This window comes from Strix uralensis, chromosome 11 (assembly GCF_047716275.1).
Source record: "Strix uralensis isolate ZFMK-TIS-50842 chromosome 11, bStrUra1, whole genome shotgun sequence".
NCBI classification, from domain to species: domain Eukaryota; kingdom Metazoa; phylum Chordata; class Aves; order Strigiformes; family Strigidae; genus Strix; species Strix uralensis.
This window is the reverse complement of record NC_133982.1, coordinates 11,369,428-11,394,450: the sequence shown is the minus strand read 5'-3', so window position 1 is coordinate 11,394,450 and position 25,023 is coordinate 11,369,428. Positions and strand designations below refer to the sequence as shown.

The 25,023-nt window shown below is 56.7% G+C and overlaps 2 protein-coding genes across 10 annotated transcripts in view; both read left to right on the top strand.

Annotated features, from left to right (window-relative positions):
• Positions 1–11,071, top strand: part of MAP2K5 (mitogen-activated protein kinase kinase 5) — a 141,399-nt gene extending 130,328 nt beyond the window's left edge. For all 7 annotated transcript variants that reach the window (XM_074880149.1, XM_074880152.1, XM_074880148.1 and 4 more), the window contains one exon: positions 9,841–11,071. In XM_074880149.1, coding sequence (XP_074736250.1) covers positions 9,841–9,995 — 155 coding nt within the window. In that variant the 3' untranslated portion in view covers positions 9,996–11,071. The remainder of the gene's footprint in view (positions 1–9,840) is intronic.
• An 8,222-nt stretch (positions 11,072–19,293) lies between these two features.
• Positions 19,294–24,776, top strand: SKOR1 (SKI family transcriptional corepressor 1). 3 transcript variants are annotated; one of them, XM_074880231.1, is made up of 9 exons: positions 19,294–19,499; positions 20,417–22,404; positions 22,517–22,613; positions 23,012–23,119; positions 23,220–23,291; positions 23,504–23,578; positions 23,648–23,722; positions 24,148–24,213; positions 24,335–24,776. In XM_074880231.1, exons 2-9 carry the CDS (start codon positions 20,434–20,436, stop codon positions 24,430–24,432), a joined length of 2,562 nt encoding a protein of 853 aa, XP_074736332.1. In that variant the 5' UTR covers positions 19,294–19,499; positions 20,417–20,433; the 3' UTR covers positions 24,433–24,776. The 3 variants fall into 3 exon arrangements, with proteins under 3 accessions (XP_074736332.1, XP_074736334.1, XP_074736335.1); XM_074880233.1 differs by lacking the exon at positions 24,148–24,213; XM_074880234.1 differs by lacking the exons at positions 24,148–24,213; positions 24,335–24,776 and adding an exon at positions 23,858–24,035.
• The last annotated feature ends 247 nt before the right edge of the window (positions 24,777–25,023 follow it).

Below are 25,023 nucleotides of genomic sequence, written 5' to 3'. Positions count from 1 at the left end.
CAGTGGAGGGAGGCGTGGGACATCCCAGCTGATTCAGGAGTGTAAGAAGTGTCATGATTTGGTCACGTTTTACGCTGAGTTACTGCAGACACAGGCTGGAGTTCTGCTGAATGGCTCTCAGAATGGGGTGGGGTGGGGTGGAAGTGGGTGTAGATACAATCAGAGAGGTCCCAGGTGTCCCGCAGGCAGTGGGCAGAGCTGGGTCAGAGGATGCTCTTCCTGCATCTCAACTCCTACTGCCAGGGAAACCTTACCACTGCCGTCAGGGATTAAGGGAAGGGGAGCAGGTTTCCAGTTTTCATTTTATCCTTAAAAGGTGCCCTAGTGCTCAGAGGTGCCATGTTTTGTGCAGGAAAAGCTCTGGGTTGATGGGTCTGACGCACCGTGGAGACATTCAGTGCTGCAAAGCAGTGACATGCCATTTCTAATATTGCCTAATAAACTGCTGCATTGTCTTCTCCCTCCCCCCTTTAAAAAATGGCATCAAAATTGCATGTTAAGCGGAGAGTGAGCTTCCCTTAAAGCAGCCTGTAACCATCAGTAATATTTATTTTCTCTATTTGTTTTAAGCCTGTGAAGACTGTGGCTTCCTCCATACTGTCCTGATGGAGCCCTGACCAGCAAGCGTGCAATGCCCCTAGCCCTAATGTGCCATTAATGATAGGTTAATGTACAGTATAATGTTTTTTGGACTATGGGTTCATTACACTTCTGAGTGCAAGGTCCTTCTGCAGAGCGCCCAAGGTCCCATTGCATTATATCATGCAATAAAAATACCCTTTTCATATCACACGCTAATAAACTGTATTTGAAATGCTGTCTAAGGGCACTGCTATTGTCTTGATAGTCTGTGTCTGCAACAGTTGGGATCTTTTTGTTATGGTTTTTGTTATGCTGAATTCAAATTTTTAAATGAAATGCATAATTTGTCTGTGCTTCTTTGTAATAAATGGAGCACAGTCCTTTAACTGCACAGTCTGGGAGGATTCCTGTAAAAGAGATCATTGAAAGGATGGCACTGTTGCAACCAGCAGCAATGCTGCTTATTTCCTAACGTACTTTGTGCAAGTATGAGGTCTTTTATTGTCATTTCTAATTTGCTAGGTGTTGTGGTTACCTTTGGGTGTCAGGTAGTTGTTAACACAAGACCTTGGTCCCTCTAACGGTGTCCCTCCCTCCTCTGTATTCACAGGGTTTACATTAATGTCTGTCTTTGCAGCTCGCTCCTGGCTGCAGGGAAGATGGACTTTTGGGGTATCGACAGGCAGCCCCCGAGTGTTTGCAGCAGCAGCCATAGCCTGTTCTGGCTCAGCTCTTCTTGCCGTGGAGGAGAAAAGAGGGAGGGAGGGAAGGAGGGCAGCACCCCAGGAGCTCAGTGCTGCTCTTGCTGCCACCAAAGCAGCAGGAGATGCTGAGGTGGTGCCGTGGGGGCACCTGGCTGTAATCCTGGCAGCAAGCGCAGCCCCTCAGCCTGCCTGCGGTGTGGGCAGGAAAGCCACGGCACTGCTCGTCTCCTGTGCGTCTGCTGCTCAGGCCCCAGCCACCCCTCAGATCAAGGGGATGCAGGATGGTGTTCCCAGGTTCCTCCCCTTAACCTTCGTGTCCTCCTCTCCACGCTGGCTCAGGTGCCCCTGGATGCTTCCTACCAGGGTGGTGCAGTGAGCAAGCGCTGACCCTGGCACATCCTCCAAGAGAGCTCTGAGCAGGTCATGCTGCACTCCCTAATTAATCTCTCACTGCCCCAGTGAAAAAAAAAATAAGGAGATGATGTTGTGGCTTAGATCTGGGTGCACTGTCAAAAAAGAACAATGTAATTGAGCACCATTTGGGATTAAGGTTCCTGTCCATGTCCTCCCTGTCCCCCTCTGTTCTCTGCCCCAGGAAACACCACCCTGTCATTTTTGCAGATTTACAAGGAGATTGGTGACTGACTGGTATTTCACGTTGGGAACGTACTTTGTCACCATCCTGGGTAAGGTTGGTAGCTGCCTATTTCATGGACCCTTTAGACCAATCTCACAATAAACAATCACTTGTTTTGTGCCTGGAAAGTCCTCTGAAATCACAGAAGCATTGCTTAAGGGATGTTATTTATTGTCTGCCTGTCTTCTGGAAGTGTTTAGGAGCCTCAGCATTGGTCTAAACATCCTTGGTGCTGTCCAAACACAAGCGTTTTATAGTCTGTGGTAGAGGAACCCATTTATGGGAGAGACCCTTGTGAAGCTTTGATCTTCCCTGGACTTGTGCATGAGAGACAGTGTAAACTGTAACGTATGCATTAGACTAAATAGCTGAAAGGATTCAGGTAGCCCAGATTTGGGGCTGAGGGTGATGCACTGTGTCCCAGGGAGAATTCCATCTCCCCTGGAGAGTTTACCCTCGCTTCCACCAGCAATGCTGGCTGGCAGACCAGGAGCAGAGCTGCGTGTGGGCACGTGGTGCTGGAAAAGGCCCATGGGTCTCTGGTCCTGCCGAGGATGAGATCTGAAGTCTGTTACAATAAGCTCTGGGTGGGTTATTATCAGAAATGAAGATTTCTCAGGCTGGAGGAGAAGGCCACAAAAGCAAATTGCTTAATTTTAAGGGTAGGTAAAATTATGGAACTTTTACCCTTGAATAATGGCAATTTAATTGACTGGGCTAAATGATTGATGGTTTGAGAGCAATGAGTTTGAATTACCAGGGCTGTGTGTTCAGGGGGGCACTGCCCTTTTAATTTCATGTCAGATATTTAAATCATTTACATCACCCTCTGCAAGGTGCTCCCCTTTGAAAGAGTTAACCTGTCTGGTGGGACACTGCAACTTGAGAAATGTACCCTTTATCAAGAGAACAAGATGAGACAAGTTCATTTAAAAAGCCTGGTTTGTCATTGTTTATCTAATTTTCAGAGTTGACACACAAAATTAGGCTGGCTGACACTCACTCTGGGGCTATCCCTGGCCCCGTCCTGCCTGACCTTTTCAGCTCCAAGCTGCTGTGCTCTCACCAGCAGCCACTTGCCCTCGGAATGTGCATCCTACCGAGCCGAACCCCTGGCCAGGGTAAGGCAGGCCGGTACGAGGAAGCAGTTTGGTGGTGGCTTTTCAACCTCTTTTCTGCTGCTTGAGACTGCTGGATGTGCTGACTGCCAGGTATTTTTAAGGCCAAGTTGGCAAGGGGGTGGTTAGTGCTTTGTAGTGAATGTGTGTAGAAGTCTGAGCAAATATGAAATGCAAAGGGGTGGGCTCAGCTCAGTCCTGGGGATGTCCTGCGATACTTTTGGGCTCCTCTCATGAGCGTCTTTCCCTGGTGTTGTGCTTCCCTCCGTGATTACGCCTGTCAGTGTTGCAGTGAGCTCTTGCATGTTACTGACACTCAAATGTTGGCTGAACCATCACTGGTGTAGCGTGAAGTCTCCATTGCAGTGATTTTACTAAGGAGGCTTTAATATCAATCTCTTATTTGCCAGTTTACAGTGGATTTAAGTGCTGTGCTGTGCTCTCTGCTGACGTTAGCGTGCTGTTGGAGCAGGGGAGCCAGGTACAGCTCAGCACCCCGACTCTGCTGCTGCCCAGGGGGATGCAAGTGCTGGACTGGTCTGTGCTGGAAGCCAGCTAACTTCCCCTCCTCAAAAAAACAGATGGGTGGATGCTGCAAAAATGGTGTGCACGCACACCAAGCAGAGAGGGTAATCTCACCAGGGTAGTGCGAAACCAGCCGCTGCAACAGAAAACACATTTCAAGCTTCCACAGGTTTAACTTTTTTCAGTGTTACCTTGCAAAGCAAAATAAATCGATACGGGAATTTTTAAGTACAGCAGGTTGCTTGTGTTTGTTTTAGAACATATTGTTCACTGTTGAAGTCAGGGCTGGGACTTTTATTTGTGGCTGAGACACTCAGTGACCAGAATTTATTAATAGTGTACAAGCTGTTGTGACAATTTTGTTGGGGTTGGGTTGGTTTTTTTTTTTTTTGAGGTGACAGTTTATCCCAGCCCCATCCTGCAGCCTGGGCATGCACTAGACCTGGAGTGGTGCAGCTGCATTTCTCCTTTAGCAGTTTTGATTTTTACCTGGGTTTTTCCCCTTGTTCCTTCCTTCCTTGCCTGTCCAATCTCCCTGCCCCTTCTCTCCACTCTCCCTTCCAAAGATCTCTCCAGTTTAAGGCCCTGGTTTCTGAGGTGTGCGTGTTCTGGCCTGCGGGAGCTAATGGTTGCAGTCCTCTGGATGTCTGAAAAGGGGGGAATGGGGGATTAGATGCTGAATAGTGGCAAGAACCTCAGGGTGACTTTGTGAAGAAGTTGCCAAGAGCAGAGGAGACTGCTGCTGGTGCAACCACAGTGGCTGGAGACTTTGGAGGAAATCTTAAATGTTTTCCAAGACGTTTCTGGATGCTAAGCCAACCGCAGGTCCTTCTTATGGAGTTTGTACTGCATTTTCACTTCAAATGTTGCTGTAAACAGGCCAAGGGCAGGTTTGATGGACTCATGCATTGTCCACAATTATATATTGATCTTTGAAGTATGTTTTTATTGCAGTTGCAGGCATGACTGCAGCAGGCGATATGCTGCTGAGCATGGTGTGGTCTAGCGAGTTCAGGTATTAGAGGCAGCAAAGTGGTTTTGGCACAGACTTCAACACAGGCCATCCATGGACATTGTACATCCTTGGGCCACTTGTGACCTGGCTTTTGGTGCCTGGCCTGAACATGCCATGGGCTGTCCACCAAGACTTGCAAAGACAAGTCCCACTGACGCTGTAGTCTCAGCTTTGGTGGAAATCTCTGTTCTCCCATTCCCTGTTTAAAAGCAAAGAAAAAAAAAACCAAGACAAATCAAAATGGAAAAACAACCACCAGATTCTGAAAAACATCTAGTAAAACCATCCCTTCAGCCTGAGAAAAATCCTCACTAGAGCAATATAGTCTAAAAACACGGGAAATCTAAAGAGTAGTTTCAAGTTAAGCTTGTTCCTAGGGAGAAGAGTGAGTGTGTAAAACCCCAGGCTTCAGTGGAATGACCTCACAAAACAAAGCAAATAGGGTGAACAGCATGGCTAGCTGACGTTTTCAACCTTGCGTAGCCTGCAGTTTCCCTTTGCGTGTTGTGAGTAGCTTAAATGCAAGGATATACTGGGTGTGAGATGTTTTCCTCTGCGGGGAGCCTCTCCATCGTAAAGGAGATTCATGGGAGAAGCGGACTGGCTTTAATAGCTGTTTTTTAATTGCCCCAATGCATCTGCTCTTCCTTGTCTGTGGGCTCTTGATTGTTTTTCCCTAGTTCTCACTAGCATCCTTGACTGTTGTTTTGTTTAAGAAGCAAAACAGCTACTACTAGGTTATGTTGCTTCTAATAAGCATTTACCTTACTCGTGCACATTTGCACCCGAAAGTACCAAAGTGCTGGGCAAAATATGCTTGCACTGATTCTCACAGCACTCTCGTGAGAGAGCAGAATCGTTTATTCCCTTTTTAACCATGAGGCTGAGGGAGATTAAGCAGCTTTGTGAAGGTCATGCTGGAAAGTGTGTGGCAGCTTGGGAATAAACGCCAGAACTCCTGTCTCTGGATTCCTGATTGTGCCCTCTCCTGAATTGTTTTCATGGGTAGGAACCAAGTAAAACCAGGAATATTTCAGATTGAATTTGTTTAGTAAAACGGTGAAACCCAAATATACGTGGGATGTCTGGAGTGGGAGATAAAAAAAAAAAGAGGGTGCTGTCTGTCTTTAGTGTTGTTCCTGATGTTAGACATTCAAGACCAAAGCTAAAGATTTTTAGTAGCCAGGTGTTGGAAGGAGAAAGACGTTGCCCATATGTTTAGTGCCGCAAGCATCTGTGTACTTCAATGCATCATTTTAAGATCATCCATCTTCTCTTTGGTAGCATTGAACTGTCGCCATCCTCGGAGCTCTCGAATGGACTCTGGGTATGTTGCTCTTCCTTGGTGAACCATTTTCCAAGCAGTGACTGAGTGTGAGCACACAGGCAGCTGCCTGCATGGGAAATTCAGAGCGCTCTGACAAATTTAAAGTTACTGTCTACAGCTAAGAATGGCTGAAAGGAAGCAATTTGCTTCAAAAAATTGAATATGGGGGGAAAACATCTATTTCTGTAGCAGTTACAAAGAGCAAACTCAGAAAGGTCGATTACAATGGCAGGTAGCAGCTGCCCACAATTTCAAAGGCCTGGAGATAAAATTAAGGGCTTGTAGCTTGAGCCTGGTGGGAAACACTGACAAATCTGAGAAGGGGAAGGCAAGTTCTTTGAACTGACTTTGCTGTGGAAACATGTAATCACACGAGAGTTGTGCTGCAGCCTCCATTTTGCAGGAGTCGGGTTTGTATCTGCAGATTTCAGCATGTTTTCTGGGTTGTGCATATCCACACGTATGTGGGCTTTCACACAAAAGGAGTTTTACATAGAAAAGCTCATGAGCTCATGAGCAACTGTGCCATTTCTGTTGTAGCTTCACCCTAGTCACTGCGGTGTCTTTTAGATTCTGGCATGTTGGTTGGGTTTTTTTTTCCCCCCGTTTCAAATTTGAGTTCTACACTGAGCAGACTGAAGCTTTCCTTGGGGTGAAAAAGCAGGGCAGCCATTGGGTTGCAGTGCGCATGTAAGGCGTTCCCAAAGGCTGTGCTTTGTGTGCACCCCGTAAATAAAGAAATCCAAGAAGGAGTAGAGGCCACCAGCCTGACCTGTTGATGCTGATACTGGTAAGGAAACCCACGAGTGCAGCTTCTCCCTGCCCAGGCTGAAATACCGACTGTTGCTGCAATAGACGTGGCAGGGCAATGAATGAACCTGGGGAGGAAACGTGTGGGGTATTAGTCCTTGCACGAGCAAATCATAACAGACCTCTCTACATCACGGGGTTTTGCTCTCGCAGTTCAGCTGCTGCTGGAATTATTCATATACTCACTGGTCATCGGCAGTGAGGTTTGTTGGGAAGTGACTGGGGTATAGTTGTTTAAAGTAAATTATCTGCTCTCCACCAAGGTCTGGCCGTTCTTGTAGGGTGGTCACAGCATAAACCTGTGCAGTCTCTGATGAATCGATGGAGAAAAGTTTGATTTAAGTAGTTCCAAAGTAAGATCTGTTCATAGCTGAGAGATTAAGCCACTAAATGTCCTGCCAGGTGCAGCTGTGTCTCCTCCCACTTCCCAGCTCTTTATTAGCTTAGAGGCAAACTTGCTTCTCCATTTTTCCCCACTTTTGGGGTCTCTCCCTCACCTTTTTTTAGCCATATCCTCTCATCGTAATACACCTTTTGTCTCAAGTCTGTGGGCTGTGCCACCTCGACTCCCACTAGTTTAATTGTGGGAATGAGTCTTTTGAGATGAATGGAGGTGAGAACCAGTTCCCAACAACTATTGGTGAGTTCACCTTTACGTGTTTATTAGCTTTGTCTTGCCTCTTACTGTGGTGTTCCTCTATCTATGTGAAGAAGGACCCACATTTGCAGTTTTCCCCACCACGAGAGCGCAGAAGAGATTGCAGTGTGAGCAGAAAAAAAGACCAAGTAACATGCTAGTTCTGTGGGCTACAGGGGTCGGTCGCTGCCCGTCTGGGGACCTACTGGCACAGAGATTGCTGTGTGCTGGTTTTCTTCTCTGAGCTTAAAACGCAAGCTCAGAGCTGATCCAAGACCACCACTGATCCAGGCATGGAGCGGCACTGTCTTTCTGGCCACTGCACCAGGACCCTTTTCAAGCTGAAGTGTTGGGTGCCAGGAAGTTGCTGAGATGGAAGAACCATTTGGGCTGGACTCTGCTCCATGTATGCAGGCCCGGGTCACAATGGCTCTTGCGTTGCCCCTTCCTTGCGTTGCCTTTCCCAAAAGCCCGTGGAGGTGCAGCCAGCGTCCTGCAGATGTGCCCATGGAGAGGGAAAGCTGCTCTTCTGCCAAGCCCTGGGGTTGTGGCTGGCTGGGGCCCGTGCTGCAAAGAAACTCAAGCCCAGGGCTGTTAGGCAGCTTTCATGGCAAAATAAAACACTTGAGACATTTGTAGCTCTTCATGGCGTAGCCTGTGTGTTGTGTTCTCCTCGTGGTGGACCTCTTGCTCAACTAAGTCACTCCACCAGAGTATTCCTTCCGTCTTTCCTCTATGAGGTTAACTGGGAAAGCAAACTGAGCTGGTCCCAGTAAGATCTGAAGGGCTCTCCACGTCTCAGACATCTTCCTAAAAAGTTATAGCTGAGATTTCCAGCCATCCCAAAGAGTTGAAGCAACAGCATCTCGCCCTTCCTCCATAATTCTTGTAGATAATGGCATATTTTATTCCTGTGGCTCCTGCATTTGCTGGCCCTGGCCCACAGAGTGTTTTATTGCTTGGAGCTGATGCCGTGAGGATTTATTGTGCTCTATTTAGCCTGGCGCTGCTTCATTGCTCCGCTCGGTGCCATCCTAACCCAGCCAACGACCAGGCTTCCTGGGCCCCACGTCAGACCCATGCTTGCTCTCCGTGTGCCGATTGCTGCCGTCCACCGCTGCGGCTGGCGTCGGGCTGCGCGCGCCGGTAATTCCCACATGTACGTCACCCTCCCAGAGGCTCCCCGGCAGATCTACTCTGATTCCTTTCAGGCATTGTTTGCAAGAGCCATGAAGTTTAGTGTTGCAAAAACTGAGCTGCTTTTGAGTGATTTGGAGTAGAGGTTTTCATCATCTGTGATGGTTTCTCCTGGCGATTGCTTTCTTTCAGTCATTTATGTAATTGTGGTACTCGGTTTCCTGTGGATTTTTATACTTCATTTGAGATTCATCTGAAGATGGCATGTTCCCATCTCTAGGAATGTGGCCAGATTGAGACATGAACTGCCTAAGCTGGCTGCTGAAATTGCAGGCCATATTTTTGTTTCATCCTGAGATGCTGTTCTGATTTTCTGAGGTGTCTAAGACACAGTCTTCCAGTGCCTGCAGTAGCCATTTAATTCATGACCGGGAATATTTTATAGTTATCCCTCTTCCCATCATACTTAATTCCCACAGTAGCTTCTCGTGAAGACCTGTTTCAGTTACACTTGGGTGATATTTTCATTTCTGTATCAACCGATCACTCCAAATGATGTGTACTAGCATGTACGTGCATGAACAAATCCCTCTCCTTACGGATGCTGTAAGTGCTGCAGAGCCTGGCGCCTGGTCCTGCAGGCACAGAGCTCAGCAACCAAGGAACAAATGGAATTTAACACTTGCAGGGATATTGTTTTTTTCCTAGGTAATTTGTAGAAGCGTCCATTTAAGGGATGCCTGCGCACAGGGTAAGGCATAAGGTTTCCACTGATAAAAGTCAAGGACACAAATGTAAGTGAAGGTGCCGTGTGTACAGCGGCGTGTTTTCATGCCCCGTGCCACGATTCAGTCTCTGCCCCACGAACAAAGTAGTTCAGGTAAAGGGGGCTACTAAAGAGAGAAACTTTACAATTAAGAGATCACAGACCTTTTCAAGCAGGCTAGTAGATCAGTGGTTTTGTCAGGATACCCTTTTACTAAGACATCATTTAGAAGTTGAACAGCCTGGCAGGCCATCCTAGAAAGGAGCTGGTTCAAAGCATGATGAGCTAATTGAACATAAAAAAAAAATCTGTGTTTTCAAGGAGTGATAGGCTAAGGCCTCAGTAGAGAGTCTGGGTTCCCTCAGCCCTCCTTTCTCTGTATGAACAGTGTACGTGGATAACATGGATCCAAGAGGAAGTTCACTGGTTCGAATCACTGGTTTATTGCATTTTTATAGCTGTAACCACAGGATGTTCCAATATATTTTTTCCAAAAAAAATTTTAAAAACCCAACCTTTTTTGGGTTTTGACTGGAAGGGTTGTGTTTATCTTGGCTAACTCTGCCTTCTCCCGCTTTCCAGGGCCACCCGTTCATCGTGCAGTACAACGATGGGAACGCAGAAGTCGTGTCCATGTGGGTGTGCAGGATGCTGGAGGAACGGCGATCGACCCAAGGACCGCCATGAGCTGGGCTGGCTCGCAGCACCGCGCCAGGCAGCAGCTCATCCTGGACTAGCAGCACCAGCCCCGCGCTTCGGACTCTCAGTCTCTCTGGATCGTATTTTACTAAAAATATTTTCTAGAAGCACCAACAAAATCTTTCAGGATATTTGTTGCTGCCTTTCCCTCACCACCGCATTAAGGATTTTTCTTCCCACGTTTCTTTTGTTGCTGAACAATTTAATGTCCTCAGATTATCTTCAGTTAAACTGTACACAGCCTTAAAGCAAGTATTTTATATCTATATTTTTTGTTATTGAATGTATTGTATATTTCCTGGCTCCAGAGTATTTTTTAACTGTTAGTCTTTTGCTATTGTACGAATGACCCGCCGAGTGTTCAGAGGATCTCGTAAGGAGTTGTTGGCTGTCTTTGAGTGCAGACATCCACAAAATGCTGGTTTTAAATGTAAACTGAAAGCAAGCAAACAAGCAAAAAAAGTATCTAGACTTGCCTGTCCTGTGAGGAGGTGGGGGCTTGCCCTTCCAGAGTTAAAAGCAGGGCAGGTAGGTGGGCATCGCACTATCAAATGACCGGCGATGCCTCTCTGCTCCGGGTGCTGTGGCTCGGGTTTGCCAAGCGGGAACGACCTGATCCGTAAACACAGGAAGGTTTTCTGAGGTGGAAGGAGGTGAAGTGAAAGAGGACAGTGCTCTGCTAAAGCAAGGGGTGCTGCTGGGTGAGCACCAGCCACAGGTGGTGGCCCCAGAGCCACACGAGATGGACTATTGGCCTCTGGCCACAAAGGGAGAGCAGCCCCGAGCGTGGGGCTTTGCAGACAGCAGCAGTGCAGAGGGGGTGAGGCTCTGCCCGTGCTCACGAGGAAGCTGAGGGCCACCACAGCCCCGGGGGGGGGCACGGGAGACTGCACAGAGGGGCCCAAGCTATGCTGTGCCACTTGCCCTCATGGCCAGAGACAGGCTGCAGGGTTTTAGTTATTATCGTGGCTCACTTGGAAGCGTCTTGCCTTTCTCAGCTCTACCTTGATCACTTATTTCCTTAACATGGGAGTCACTGCACAGTGGGTGCCACTGGGTCAAGCAAAGGCTCCCAGGTTTGCTGTTACCATAAAGGAAAGAAGAACGATTGCAACATCTCTGCTGTGTGTTTCTTCCTCCTGCAATTTCTGTGTACGTTTCCACAAGAGACTGACACAGATTTAATCAGTCCTTGTGTTAAGACGCTTATTAAAAAAAAAAAAAAACACAGAAGAGAGGACCGTGAAAGGCAGGATTGGTGTGTGTGACTTGGGTGGGGGAGGAGGTTGGGGCTTTTGTCTGCTTGCTTTGCATTAGAAATAAACTTTTGCTAAAAAAAAAGCTCAGGTAGTTTATTATATACCAGCAGCTTAAAAAAAACCCAACAATTCAGTGAAAAATTCCTCCTCAACCACTGCAAATCCTAAATGTTACTCTGGAAGCAGCTTGGAAAAGACTTTTGTTTCCTTCCTTGGAGGGATCGTTTGTCTTCTTTTGAAGTATAGAGGTTGCAGGCATGAACTTATAGACTAAAGTTTGTCTTAATTGCTCTGATGTCACAACCTCCCTGGCAGATAACAGTACAATGAATGAGTCAACAGCCCCCATACCTCCAGGTCCTTTTTCTAAAGTGAGACAAATTTCTTCCCTGTGAGCCAACCAGACTATAGGCAGCTCTTCCATTTATTTATCTCTAACAGTTTGCATTAGCTTTCTCTGGATAAAAAGTCTCTCCCTTGGATTTAGTTAAAAAGTCAGTAAAACCAAGGCTTTTCCTCGCGCTTTCCCTGGCAGGGAGGTCGGGAGGGGAAGACGTCACCCTGAAAATCTGTGCGGGATGCCAGCTGATGGAAACGTGAAAAATCTCCTGGCTAACGGGCTGACAGTGTTATAATTCACTGGCACAGGTATTAACCTTGCTGTCTTCATCAGTATACTTAATCAATCCAGCAATCATGGGGGAGGTTTGGGGCCTCTGTCATCTTTCTGTCCCCAAGTCCTTGAGTTTGGTGCAGATGGGAGGGGGGGGGGAGCGGCCAGGGGTCTGCTGGGCGGCACCGCTTCCACCCGACTCTGCTCCTAGTGCCAGGTTAACACCGTTTTGGGGGGGTTAGGGCTGGATGGGAGAGCAGAGCAGGCAGGCTGGGGAAAAAACAGCTCCTCTTCAGCCCGGCCAGCCTTGCTGCAACCCCAGTGTCAAGTGGCGGCGAGGTGGGGTGTCCCCAAACTGCCACCTCCTCGGGGATGGTGGCCCTGGATGGTGGATCCCTATGGGAGGTCTGGACCCCACAGCCCACTCTGTGTTGCTGCATGGGGGCTACTGCCCGCCCCCGCCCCCAGCACAGCACCTCGCTCTCCCCTTCCAACCCGTGTCCTGGCCCTGCTTTGCATGCGTGTGTGCAAACCCCTGGCGCCCACAGAGCCCAATTCCAGCAATTCAGCCCGATTCTCACCACCACCCATCAGCACCAAGAGGCAAAAGTAAGGGGAAAGCGGGGAGGGGAAGGCAATAAAATTGTGCCAGGATCTGGGCAGATTTGGCTTCACTGGGTGCCCCCACCCACAGCAAGCAGGTCTGCACCCAGGAGAGCTGCTCCTTTCCCTGCAGCCTGTGCCAACCCCGTGTCTGTGCTGTGCGGGGCGTCAGGGTGGGCCTGGCGTGGGGCACCCTGATGCGGTGCAGTGTGTCCTGTCCCCTGTCCCCCCCAAATCTGGCTGAAGGGATCCCCTGGGGTGCAGTGCTGGGGGCAGCACGATGAAGCAGGGCTGCTGCGCTGCGTTTGGGCTGAGGAAATTCTGCCTGGGCACCAGTGACTTTGAGATCACAAGACACGTGAACCGTGCCCCGGGCTCTGCCGCCAGCCTTGAGTATAACGTCATCCTGGCCCCAAATCCCACTCTGGGGACAGGAAACAAACCGGCACGGAGCTTTTCCCAGCTGCCAGGCAGGGCTGGAAGTGCTGGGTGCTGCGGAGGGGCCCAGCAGTGCTGCCCTCCGTGCTGCACTGGAGCTGAGGCTGCCCGGGGACGTTGTCCTTCTCTCCTTCCCTCTGCAACTTTTTGGAGTCTGAATCAAGGCATTTCTTGTCTGAAAAGCTTGCAGAAAGTGCAGCAATATTATACCCTACAGCTGAGTCCTGCTCAGAACACAGCACTGGGGCAGGGGGATGCGTAACAAACACATTAATTCAGCAGTGGATGCTATAGATGAGCTGAGTGACCACCCCCATCTCCCCCAGTCCCACTCCTCATCCCACCAGCTCTTTTAGGGACTCCACCAGCAGCCCCACACCAGCCTCACCACTCTGTCTCCTCTCCCTGTAACCTCAGCCACAGCGGTACCGATAGACCCAATCTCCTATGGGAATGTGTCTGCGGGAGCTCGCAGGCTCTGCAAAAAACTGGGTACGTCCCATCCATGCCAAAACTTCCAGTGTTTTCCGCTTTTCCCTGTCTGTGATCCTTGCCAGGTAAAGCTCATCCTGTGAGACGAGCCCGCGGTAGTTTGCCCTTCAACACAGTGTAGAAAATCAGAAAATATTTTGTTGTTTGTATCCCGTGGCCGAATACATCCTGCTGTCAGCTTTCCAAAGGCAAAGTGTCGGTCTTTGTTTTCCAAATAACAGCCTGAAAAGCTGCGTATGCATGTGTGTGTGTGTCTGTACACACTCTTACATCTGGCAAAGAAACCAAAACGGGGAATTGCAGCGGGCTGTGGCTTCGAGGGCTGCAAGGGGTCCCCGACCCATCCCTCTCCCTGGGCTTAACGTCTGTCAAGCAGGGACAGCAGCGGCTGAAAATATGTTAGCGTTAATAACTGAACAATCACTAGAAACGGCTCTTAGGAGCTTCACTGAATCCCTTTGATATCGGAGAGCATACACAAACCAGAGGATTTGGGAGTGGCATTTGTGTTTTCCTGCCTCCCGGAGCTTTGTGGTCCTGCAGGGAAAGTTTACCTGGAAGCATCAGTGGAAAAGGGATAGACCGCAGGGACCCTCCGCCACTATGATGCAGGGAGCATGTGGGCAACGTCTGAAGCAAAAACTGGGAATTTGGGTCTTAGATGGAAAAAAAAAAAAAAAAATCCCTAATCCTGCAGAGACCAAAATCCGCTGACCGAGAGCAAAGGCCCTGGGAGCCCCTGGCAGAGATCACTGTTTGGTGGGCGAGGGGCAATGCCGCCAGGGCAGGACAGCCCGGGGGGGGGCCATCGGCATCCAGCCCTGTGGGAGCTGCACCTGGGACCCCCCCCAGGGAGTCTACAGCCTCAGCCAGTGAGGAAGAGGAGGGAGGAGGCAGGTCAGGCAGCAGCAAGAGCTGATATGCCCCAAGCTGGAGCTCTGCTCTTCGGCAGGGGGGGTCCCCAGCACAGAGAGAAAAGCCGAGGTGCTCTGCTGCTCCCCGCAGCGCAGGCGTCCCGGGCATGCAGAAACCCCCTCAGCCTCTTCGGGCACTGAATGGGAGAAGCAAATCTTTCGCCTTCACGGGGGTTTGGGGCGGGCGGCCCCCACGCTGCTCCCTGTGAAGGACTCTGAGGCTGCTCAGCCTCTCAAGGACTGAACATCTTTGTGCAGAGGCTCTTCCTCCTGCTCCCGTTGAGACGTGGCACCAGCAGAGAGAAACACGTAAGAAACCCCACAACACCCCGAGGAGACCCGTCCTCGCTCAGCTGCCAGGAGTTGGCCCAGGCAGGCCTCGGCGTGCTGATGGGGCTGAGTTAAACACATCCCCGGTGACCCCAGCTCTTGGAGAGCTGCACAGGAACCGGCTCTGGCCTCTCAAGCTTCCCCAGAGGGTGCTCAGGAGACCCTCGTCAGCCGTGTGACGTTATTTGTGGGTGACTCCTGCCCCACTGCTGCCCTGGGGCTGTCCTCTGCCCTGCGGGGACCCGGGCAGGAACCAGCCTGAGCCCCAAACACTGCAGCTTGGTGGGCACCATGTCCCTGCGGTGGGATCCAGGCCCCGGGGAGCAGAGGGGGTGTCTGGTGGGGAGGGGGAGCCGGGGTGCATTGCATGATGGTGAGGTCCTGAGCTATAGCAGTTCTTTTAGGATAACCTATTTTCAGCCTTCCCTCAGGCTGGGGGAGGGGGGGCTCAGAGGCACCGTGGGACACAAATCTGGAGGGATGGGGGGAACATCCCCTGAATTTGTTGGCCTCATCCTGTTCCTCCAGCTCACCAGTACTGCACTGCCAGGCTGCCCAGTCTGGTGTGTGAAAGCCTAATGGGGAAAAAAAACCCCCACAAACCCTAAAAAATCTCTAACTCTATGGAAGTATTTTGGGCACATCGAATAAAAAGAAGGTTGTGCTTTAAGAAAAGAAAAACTCAGAGGTCTGTGCCTTTCCCCGCGGGAAGCTGCAGCGGGAGTGCTGCGGCACGGCTGCCGAGGAGCTGCGCTGACCCGGGGCCACTTTACCTTCGCTAAAGGGTACGGCCATAAACTACAAGTGTGCACTAAGGACAGGATTTATAGATTGAGCCTTACCGGCTACTGGAGCTGCTGCTGCTTCGCCCGTACCCCGCTGCGGCTGCTCTCGCTGCCGAGTCCTGCAGTGAAAGTTCAAGGTTTATAAGTAGCTGGTCAGCCCAGGAGATGTTTAATGGTAAATGGATGTCTGGGGCTTTTACAGGCTGGAGGAGGAAAACTTCTCTGTGGCCAAGACAGAGCTGCTGGCCGGGGCCCAGACGCAGGTGAGTGCAGCTCGGTCCCGGGGGGCTGCGGTGCCCGGGTGTCCCTGGCACGGCACGGCACGGCCTGGCAGGATGAAGGCACAGTTAATGGCTGCCCTCAGCTCATCCCGCTCCAGCTCCACCAAGGTTTAACCTAATCAATAAAGCCGTGTCTATCGATCGTGTACGTTGCGTTCCGCCGTAGCCCCAGCCGCCCCGCAGCCGCTCCAGCCGAGGGAAATCAGGCAGATTTAGAGCTGGAGGGGACGGTGCAGGGGAGGTGAGGGGCAGCACTGCCATGGGGGGGGGGGGCAGGGGACAAAGTGACAGAAATTGGAGGGATGGGGGGTGAATAGTGGGGAACCTGAGGCACATCAAGAGGTGCACATTGGAGAGAGCCAGGGTGCGTGTGGTGGGGGCAGATAGTGCATGGTGGGGGCACGGTGGGCATCGTGGAGAGCACAGAACAGGGGGACGTGGTGGGAGAGATGGGGTGCATGGGGGGGGCAGCAGGAGAGTTGGGGTGCATAGACGAGGGGTGGGGAGAGAGGGAGCACAAAGGGTGGGCGGTGGGAGAGCTGGGGTGCATAGATTGGGGGGGCATGGTGGGAGAGTTGGGGTGCATGAAGGGGGCGTGGTGGTGGGAGAACTGGGGTGCACAGTGGGAGTGTATCGGGGGGGGGGGGGGGTACGACGACACGGGAGGGGGGACGGACAGACGGACAGGTGTGCACAGCCAGGGCCCCAGGGCCCACCGAGAGGGCCCCACGGGCTCCCCGGGGGTCGCAGGGGAGGAACCTCGGGGGGGCCCGATCCCCCCCCCCCCCCCGCGCCGTGTCGCTGCCGGTCCCTGCCCACCCCCGCGGGGGCTCAGCACGCTGGGTCAGGCGGAGTGTGCCCGGCCTGCAGAGAGCCTCCGCCCGCTCCCTTTGTCAATGTCCAGTAATTAAAATGTCACCGTTTAATTTTCAGGCCTCTCGGAGCAATCTTTTCCTAATAAAGAGTCTAATCGAAACGCTCCTTTCCCCCCCCGCCTCCCCGGGAAGGGCCGCGGAAGAGGCTGTAAAGGCGCAGAGCCGCGGCGGATCGATAGAGAGAAGCCCGGATTGATCGGCCTCTAAAATTAAATTTATTGGGGTCATGGTTTTATATGGTGCTGATACAACTGTTAAATGGGGAACATTCATTTCCAATAGGAGGCGTTTATTAAACTTCCACTGAATTAGACCGCCGTGATTTATGTGGCAATCTCGGCGCAGCCCTCCAGGAGAGAGGGGCCTTTCGCGGCCGTCCCCGCGTGATTATTTATTTATACACCCGTGACACGGCTCCCTAAGTTTTAACCTAAATTATCCGCCGGCCTCGCCTGCCAGCCGTACCGGCCCGGGGGCGGGAGGTGGGGGGGTCCCGTCGGGGCGCACCGCCCTGCCCGCCACTCCTAACCGGCGGCCTGGAGGGGGGGGGGGTGTTGGGGGGGGGTGGGGGGGGGTAGGGTGTCCCGTCACGCTCCTCCGCGCCCCTCCGCGTCCCTTCCGCGACCGCGCACCCCAGTTCGCTCGGGGGCCCCCGGGGGGACGCCCGGGGCGGCGGCGGAGCCCGCAAACGTCCCGGCTCTCGCGTGCGGCGATCGTTGAGCGTTAATTAGAAATTCATTACAATTAAAAGCCGCGCGCACACGCCTTAATTACATCTGATTTTTAATTCCGAATCCGTGTTTACACAGTAAGCGAGACGTACCTCCTGATTATCCCCAATACTCTTTATACTGTACTAATTATGTAAATTAAACCTAATTAACTGACAAAAACTGCAGTCAATTCAACTGTTAAAAGATACGGCGGCTGCGAGAAGCCGGGGGCCGGCGGGGGGAGCGGCCGGAGCGGCGGGGCCGGAGCGGCGGGGCCGGGGCCGGGGCCGGAGCCGGTCCCCGCCTCGGGGCTCCGCGCTGCCGCCCCGCCGTCGGGGCGAAGCCGCCGGCCGGTTCCGCCGCTCCGGGCTCCGGCGGGCACCGGGGCAGCCGCCCGGCCCGGGGAAGGGCACGGCGGAGGGGGGCCAGGCCTCCCGGAGCCCCCCGCCTCCCTTCACCCACACCCCCCTACACACACACCCCCCCCCGCCCCGACGTGCCACCGCAGGAGCGGCCCCGGGAAGGGGGGTACCGGCTCGGTCCCCGCCGCCGCCTGCTCCCGGTGCCTCGCAGCCTGGCGTGGCCTGGCAGCCGGTTCCGCAGCCGCTGCGGGTATTTCACGCCGTGGGATCACCCGAAAAGCGGCGGCGAGAGGGGCAGCGGGGCTCGTCCCCAGCGCGGGCGCGTCTCACCGCGCTCCTGCACCCGCCTAGCCGGAGGATGATTGGGGCGGGGGGGATAAATAATTAAAAGGCGAGGAATAATTACCGGCTCGGGTTGCGATCATTGCGGGAAGGCCGCGCCGCAAGGCCCGGCCCGGCAGCACCCGGTCCGTGTCCATTCCCGCCCCCCCCCCTCCCCGCAACTCGACGGGACGTCCCGGGGGGAGCGGCCGCCGCTTTCCCGCGTGGGAGCGTGGACCGGGGCCGGTTCAACCGCGGCGGCCCGGGGAGCGCGGAGGAGGTGGGTGGCTCCGCACCTGCGTTTCGCTCCGCGCCGGCTCCGCCGCATCCTCGCGGCGCCGCTGGTGATGGCGGGGAAGGGCGGGGGACACACACACACACACACGCACAAAAGTGATAGCTGGGGGCGATCCGCGCCGTTATTAACTTCTGTTTGATCAGTGTAATTGCGCCGATCGCGGCCGGACGCGATGATTAATTACAGTTTAATTAACGTGGCCGTGACGAGTGCTGCATGCGGGAACCCAACCAGGGCAGGGACGCGGCTGTGGGCCCCCGCCACGCCGGCAGCACCGGCGGCCACCGGAGCGGGGGGTCCGTGTGTGTGTGTTTGTGTGTGTGTATGTGTCCCGCTCCGGTGGCCGCCGGTGCTGCCGGCACGGAGTGGGCCCCCGTGGGGAACGAAAAAACACGGGCGCGCACCCCCCCGCCCTCGCTTCCCGGCGATTTCGTTGCCGCGCCGGTGTCCCCCCCTCTTCACCCCCGGTGCCTCTCCGCACCCGCGCCCCGCCGGCAGAGCGCGCATCCCGGTAAGAGGGGGGGGAGGATGCGCGGCGGCCACGCATTCCCGATTTCGATGGGGCCCCTCCGCCACCCCCCCCGGGCTCCTCTTTTCGTTACCTCCCTCTCCCCACGCAAACTTTCAACGAGCGATCGCTCCCCCCGGGGGGATACCCACACCGGTAGAAGGTGGGGGGGGGCGCGGAGAGGCGCGGAGCCCCGCGCAGGTGCGGCCTGGGGCTGATCCCCGCTCTTACCTCGGGCAGCCCGGGCGGGTCCCCGCTCGGTGGCGGCCCCCCACGCCCCCCCCTCTCCCTCCCTCCCTCCCCGCTGTGCCTTAAAGCCGCGCCGTGATTGACTGGAGCGCATCGGTGATTGACGGCCGCGGGGTCCCGGAGGCAGTTAATGTAAATATGCTGGTGCTAAGTGGGTGTGTCTTCCCGTTATTTTAGCTGTCACCGGATCAATGTGCAGCGTCTCCAAGTACGGATCCGGATCCTCCCTCGGTGGCGCGGCTGGTCACTCGCTCTTGTTGCATCTCGCCCGGGCGGACACGGCGGCGGCGGGGCGGGCGGCGGCCCCGAGGCGTCGGTGAAGGGCGCGTCGCTGCCCGCCCGCCCCGCGCCCCGGCGGCTGCCCGCGGGAAAAGGGCTCGGAGGGGACGGGACCCCCCTTACACACACACACCCCCCACACCCCGGATGGCGGCCCCGGCGCCGGGCTGCGGCCCCTAACCCCGAGGAGAGCCCGCACGTCCAGCCGGGCTCCGCGGCGCGGTAAGTGGGAGCGGGAGGTGGATGGAGGGGACGGGGAGGGGTGGGGGATCGGAGGGTGGGGGGGTGGGGTGGTGTTTTCGGAAAGCGCTCCCCGTTATTTTGTGTAATGACCACGGAAGCGGCTTACCGCCGCCCGGAGCCCTCCCCGCTAAGCCAATTTGCTTGGCTCGCCGCTGCCCTTCTGCTGCTACGTGCTGCCGGTCCTGCCCCCCCCTCCACCCCCCTGCCCTGGCCCCTAAGCCGCCCGTTCCTAGTCGCCGACCGGAGACACGACAAAGGGGCTCCCGGTCAACCGCGCCCGCCGCCCCGCTCCGCCCGATAACGGGCACCGAGCGGCAAGTTTCGGCCCGCCCGGCCCGGCCCCACGGCTCGGCGACCCTCACACCCCCCCCACCCCCCAACCCCGGCCCCGCCGCCGCGGGACGAGCCCGGTCGCATCCTCCTGCGCGTTTCGTTGGAACCCGCCCGGGGCTCGGTGCAACCGGCGGCCCGGCACGGCTCGGCGAGCCGGCACAAAGGGAAGGGACGCGGTACCTCCCGGGGACCCGGGGAGAAGAGAGGTGGGGTGGGGATGCCCTTGCCCCGGGCGACCGCTGCCGCTGGGCTCCCGGGGCCGCCCAGCTGCGGGTGTTTGCGCCGGGGCTCGGTACCGGCGGCCGCGGCGCGGAGGATGCGCCACGGATCCGCCAGACCCCTCCGGCCGGCCTGCCCGCGGCGGGGGGGGGGGGGTCCTGCGGCAGCGCCCGGGGCGGGGGATGGTGTGGAGAGCGGGGGGGGGACACACACGGACACCCACCGCCGAGAGGGGACAGGCCGGGGCGCGGAGCTGGGAGCGGGGGGCGGGGGGGGGAGCTCCGGGAGCGGCGGGGCCCCGGGAGCGGTTCTAACCCGCGTCTTTCCCCGATTTTGTTTTGCAGGGGCGTTTTGGGGGGGAATGGAGGCGATCGCCAGTCAGATGGGAAATGGGAGAGATGCAAGCTCCTCCCCAAATTCAAAGCAAGAGCTGCAGCCGTACCAGGGCTCCAATACCCTCAAGCCCAACCAAGTGGGTGAGACCTCTCTGTACGGCGTGCCCATCGTGTCCCTGGTCATCGACGGGCAGGAGCGGCTGTGCCTGGCGCAGATCTCCAACACGCTGCTCAAGAACTACAGCTACAATGAGATCCACAACCGGCGGGTGGCCCTGGGCATCACCTGCGTGCAGTGCACGCCGGTGCAGCTGGAGATCCTGCGGCGGGCCGGGGCCATGCCCATCTCCTCCCGCCGCTGCGGCATGATCACCAAGCGGGAGGCGGAGCGGCTCTGCAAGTCCTTCCTGGGCGAGCACAAGCCGCCCAAGCTGCCCGAGAACTTCGCCTTCGACGTGGTGCACGAGTGCGCCTGGGGCTCCCGGGGCAGCTTCATCCCGGCCCGGTACAACAGTTCCCGCGCTAAGTGCATCAAGTGCAGCTACTGCAGCATGTACTTCTCCCCCAACAAGTTCATCTTCCACTCCCACCGCACCCCGGACTCCAAATACACCCAGCCCGACGCCGCCAACTTCAACTCCTGGCGCCGCCACCTCAAGCTCAGCGACAAAACGGCCACGGAGGAGCTGTCGCACGCCTGGGAGGATGTCAAGGCCATGTTCAACGGCGGCACCCGCAAGCGGACCTTCTCCCTGCAAGGGGCGGCCGCCGGCGGGCCCGGTGCCGGCTCCCCGGCCGCCAAGGCCGCGCTGCACCCGCCGCCGCCCGCCGGCCCCGAGCTGGCCCCGGCGCACAAGAGCCTCCGGTGCAGCGGGCAGGAGCCGGCGGGCGAGCGCGGAGCGCTGGGGCTACCGGCGGCGCACGGCGGGGCGGCGGGGGGGCACGGCGGGGCGGGCGCGGTGCGCAGCTACCCGGTGATCCCGGTGCCCAGCAAGGGCTTCGGGATGCTGCAGAAGCTGCCGCCGCCGCTCTTCCCCCACCCTTACGGCTTCCCCGCCGCCGCTTTCGGACTCTGCCCCAAAAAGCAGGAGGACGCGCTGGGCGGCGCGGGGGGCGGCGAGGCGGGCAAGGGCGGCGCGCTGCCCCCCGGCATGTTCTGGGGACCCCCGCACCCCCACCCGCACCAACCGGCCCAGCCGCCACACCAGCCCGGAGCCGCCAAGGACGCCGGCGTCTACCCTTCGTTCCCGGTTTTCTGGCCGGCCGCCGGCAGCCTGCCCGTGCCGCCCTACCCGGCGCAGAGCCAGGCCAAGGCGGCGGCCACGGCCGTGGTGGTGGCGGCAGCGGCGGCGGCGGCGGCGGCGGCGGCCGAACCGCCGGGCTTGGCGGGCCGGCACGGCGAGCTGGAGGGCTCGGAGCCGTCGGGCAGCGGGAGGAGCAGCGCTACCCCCCAGGAAGGCGCCGGGGCGGAGGGCGAGCGCTGCCCCAGCGCCTTGTCGCGGGCGGCGGGCGAGGAGGAGCGCTCCGGGGACGAGGCGCTGCTCCCGCCGCTGCCCCTCCCCAGGAAGGGCAGCTACCTCTCCGCTTTCCGCCCGGTGGTGAAGGACGCCGAGAGCATCGCCAAGCTCTACGGCACCCGGGAGGCGTACGGCGGCGCGGCCCCCCGCGGCCCCGGTTACCTCTCCCCGGACTTCCTCAGCGAGGGCAGCTCCAGCTACCGCTCGCTCTCCCCCGGGGGGGACACGGCCGAGGAGCCCGAGGTGGACGTGGAGTCCAACCGCTTCCCGGAGGACGAGGAGGAGGATGCTGCCGTCGCCGCCGCCGCCCACCCCGAGGGACGGGACCCGCCGCCGCCGCGGCTGCTGGCCGGGACCGAGGAGCCGCCGCCCGTCGGGGCCGACGGGCCCGAGGAAAAGGCAGGCGAGCCGGCGGCGCAGGAGGGTGGCCAACCGCCCGACGGCAGCCCCGAGCGGAGCAGCAGCCGGGGCGCCTACGAGGTGCAGGACCGGGCTGGGAGGGGGTCGGGGGGGGGTGGGTGTGTCTGCCCTCGGGGGTCCCCTCGGCACCGGCCGCGGGGCCGCCGCCGCCGCCCTGACTCGTTTTTTGTAGGTGTACGCGCCGGAGAGGGGGGAGCACCTGCAGCCGCTGAAGACCGCCGCCTCCCTGGGAGCCCCGGCCGCGTACCTGTGCACCCCCGAGGCGAAGGGTAACACGGCGCCGGGGGGTGTCGGTGCACATCGAGGGCGCGGCCCCGGTGCCCCCCGCCACCGGCTGCTCAGCCCCGGGGGGGCTCCCGGGCCGCCACTTTCGTTTTGGGGAGATTTCGGGCGAAAAACGAATGCAAACGGTTTCCGTATAGGGGACGGGGCCAGACCCCCCCACCCCCCCGGGCCCGGGGGTGCCGCCGTGGGACGGGGCCGGTGCGGCTGGGATGGGCTGGGGTGGGCAAAGCTCCTGCCAGCGAGCTACTTTCCAACAGCAAAGCGATTAGGGTGTCCGCTAAGAAGGTTTTAACGAGGGCTTTGTCCGTAATTATGTAATTAAGGATATATCAGGCCCGTACTTTCATTGCTTACGGTTGATAATCGGTTTACTAACTTTAAGAGCAAGATAAAGAAGACAATCACTCCGCGGCAGAGGATTTAGAGACCAGAAAATCCTATCAGGACCAAAGGAATGTCTCGCATCCCAGCCCTGTAAATACCGACAGAGGTAAGCGCCCGTCCGCGCTCCGCCGCGGCCCTTCCGCGGGGCGATGCGCGGCCGGCGGAGCCCCCCGCGGCGAGGCTGACGGCGTTCTGCCCCCCCGTAGGAGAGGACGGCCTCGGCATGGATGTCGCCGGGACGCAGCTGGTGGAAAAGGACATCGAAAATTTGGCCCGAGGTGAGGGGGGGGGGGGGGGCACGCGTACCGTGGCGGGGCGGGGGGCTGGCGGGACCCTCCAGCCTCTCCCCGCAGCTCGAGGTATTTGTGTTTTCTGCAGGAGTGATTAGCTCCTGTGATTAATGTAACGTAATGCGATTAGCGCCGCGCTGAGCCGCCTCCATATGGAAAAGTGGGGGCTCCCCTCAACCCCGCCATGTATTTTTAAACAGACGAGTTGCAAAAACTGGTCCTGGAACAAATGGAGCTGAGGAAAAAGCTGGAGAGGGACTTTCAGAGCCTGAAAGGTACCGGCGATCCCCCCCCGGCTCTGCCCCGGCCGGAGAGCGGTGCTGAGCCCCCCCCTGCCCCCCTAGATAACTTCCAGGACCAGATGAAGCGGGAGCTGGCGTACCGGGAGGAGATGGTGCAGCAGCTCCAGATCGTCCGAGGTAAGGCCGGGCCGAAGCCATCCGGCAATTAGCACTTTTATTTTTTTAATCTCCTTTTTGCATCTCTCCTTTTATTTTTTTTTATTTTTTTTTATTTTTTATTAAATCGATATCCTTTCGCCTCGGGGTTTCCAGCCGCCCCGCAAACGGCTGCGAGGCATCATTACACGGGAGCGAATGAACCTTCCCTCTCGCAGCAATTTCCACCCGGGCTAAATTAAAAAACCGAGGCGTAAAATTACCCGGGAAGCCGTGCCCGACTTTGCGCGCATCGCGGGCCTCCCCGTGTCCCCGTGTGTCCCCCCCCTCCTCCCCCGCCCTGCCTACGAGCGCGATGCCCTTCGGCCCGGCGCATCCCCGACGGGGCGGCCGCACCCTGGACCCCCCGGCGCTGTGTGATGCTCCCCCCACCCCCCCAATCCCAGATACTCTCTGCAACGAGCTGGACCAGGAGAGGAAAGCGCGCTACGCCATCCAGCAGAAGTTGAAAGGTACCGGGGCAGGACGGGGCGGGGGAGCAGCACAGACATCTAAAGGGGGGGGGGGGGGGGGGAAGACACCCCCCCGTGTGCATGGGAGGGTCTGGGGGTGACGGTTGTGTCGCTTTTGCAGAGGCCCACGACGCGCTGCATCACTTCTCCTGCAAAATGCTGACCCCGCGGCACTGCACGGGGAACTGCTCCTTCAAGCCGCCGCTGCTGCCCCAGTGAGCCCCTCCGCTCCTTCCCCGACCACTCCCAGCCCCCCCCCCGGACCCCCCTTTTCCCCCGAAGCCATGCGGGCAGAGCCCACACAAGCCATTTCCACGAGGAGACTCTTTGTACATAGAGGACTCGGAGCCCGGTTTTCCTCGGACTGGCAATACGGCGGGGAGCGGCCCCGGGACGGCGGGAGGGGGGAGCCGGGCCCCACCCCTGCGCCCCGCGCCCCCCGGGGCCCCCCGCTCCGCCTCCCCCCCCTTCCCCCCCGTGTGTCCGCTTCTTCAACCCTTGTCCAGACTGGAAACAAAAGTGGCTATGTGCAATGGATATAAATGTACTGTGATTCTCTTGGTACAGTATTTGTTGGATTTTTATTTATTTATGATGTATATTTATTTCCCCCCCCCCCCCCTCGGGCCCCCCCTCCTCCTTCACCACCCCCCTGTACATTTATGGATGTAACAGCACTTTAACGGGCGGTCCGCGACTCCGGAGGCAGAACAACGCTCGCCCGCTCTGGGGAGAGACACCCCCCCCGGCCCTTCCCTGTACGTGATTTTGGTTCTTTAATAAAAACTCGACTTTAAGAAGCCGCCTGGT

What these genes read in the sequence shown, in the direction of transcription:
- SKOR1 (XM_074880231.1), top strand. Translation starts at nt 20,434, where the DNA reads ATGGAGGCGATCGCCAGTCAGATGGGAAATGGGAGAGATGCAAGCTCC. An exon ending in CCCTGTAAATACCGACAGAG is followed by an intron (nt 23,120 to 23,219) that starts GTAAGCGCCCGT and finishes GCCCCCCCGTAG; the next exon opens with GAGAGGACGGCCTCGGCATG. An exon ending in GCAGCTCCAGATCGTCCGAG is followed by an intron (nt 23,723 to 24,147) that starts GTAAGGCCGGGC and finishes CCCCAATCCCAG; the next exon opens with ATACTCTCTGCAACGAGCTG.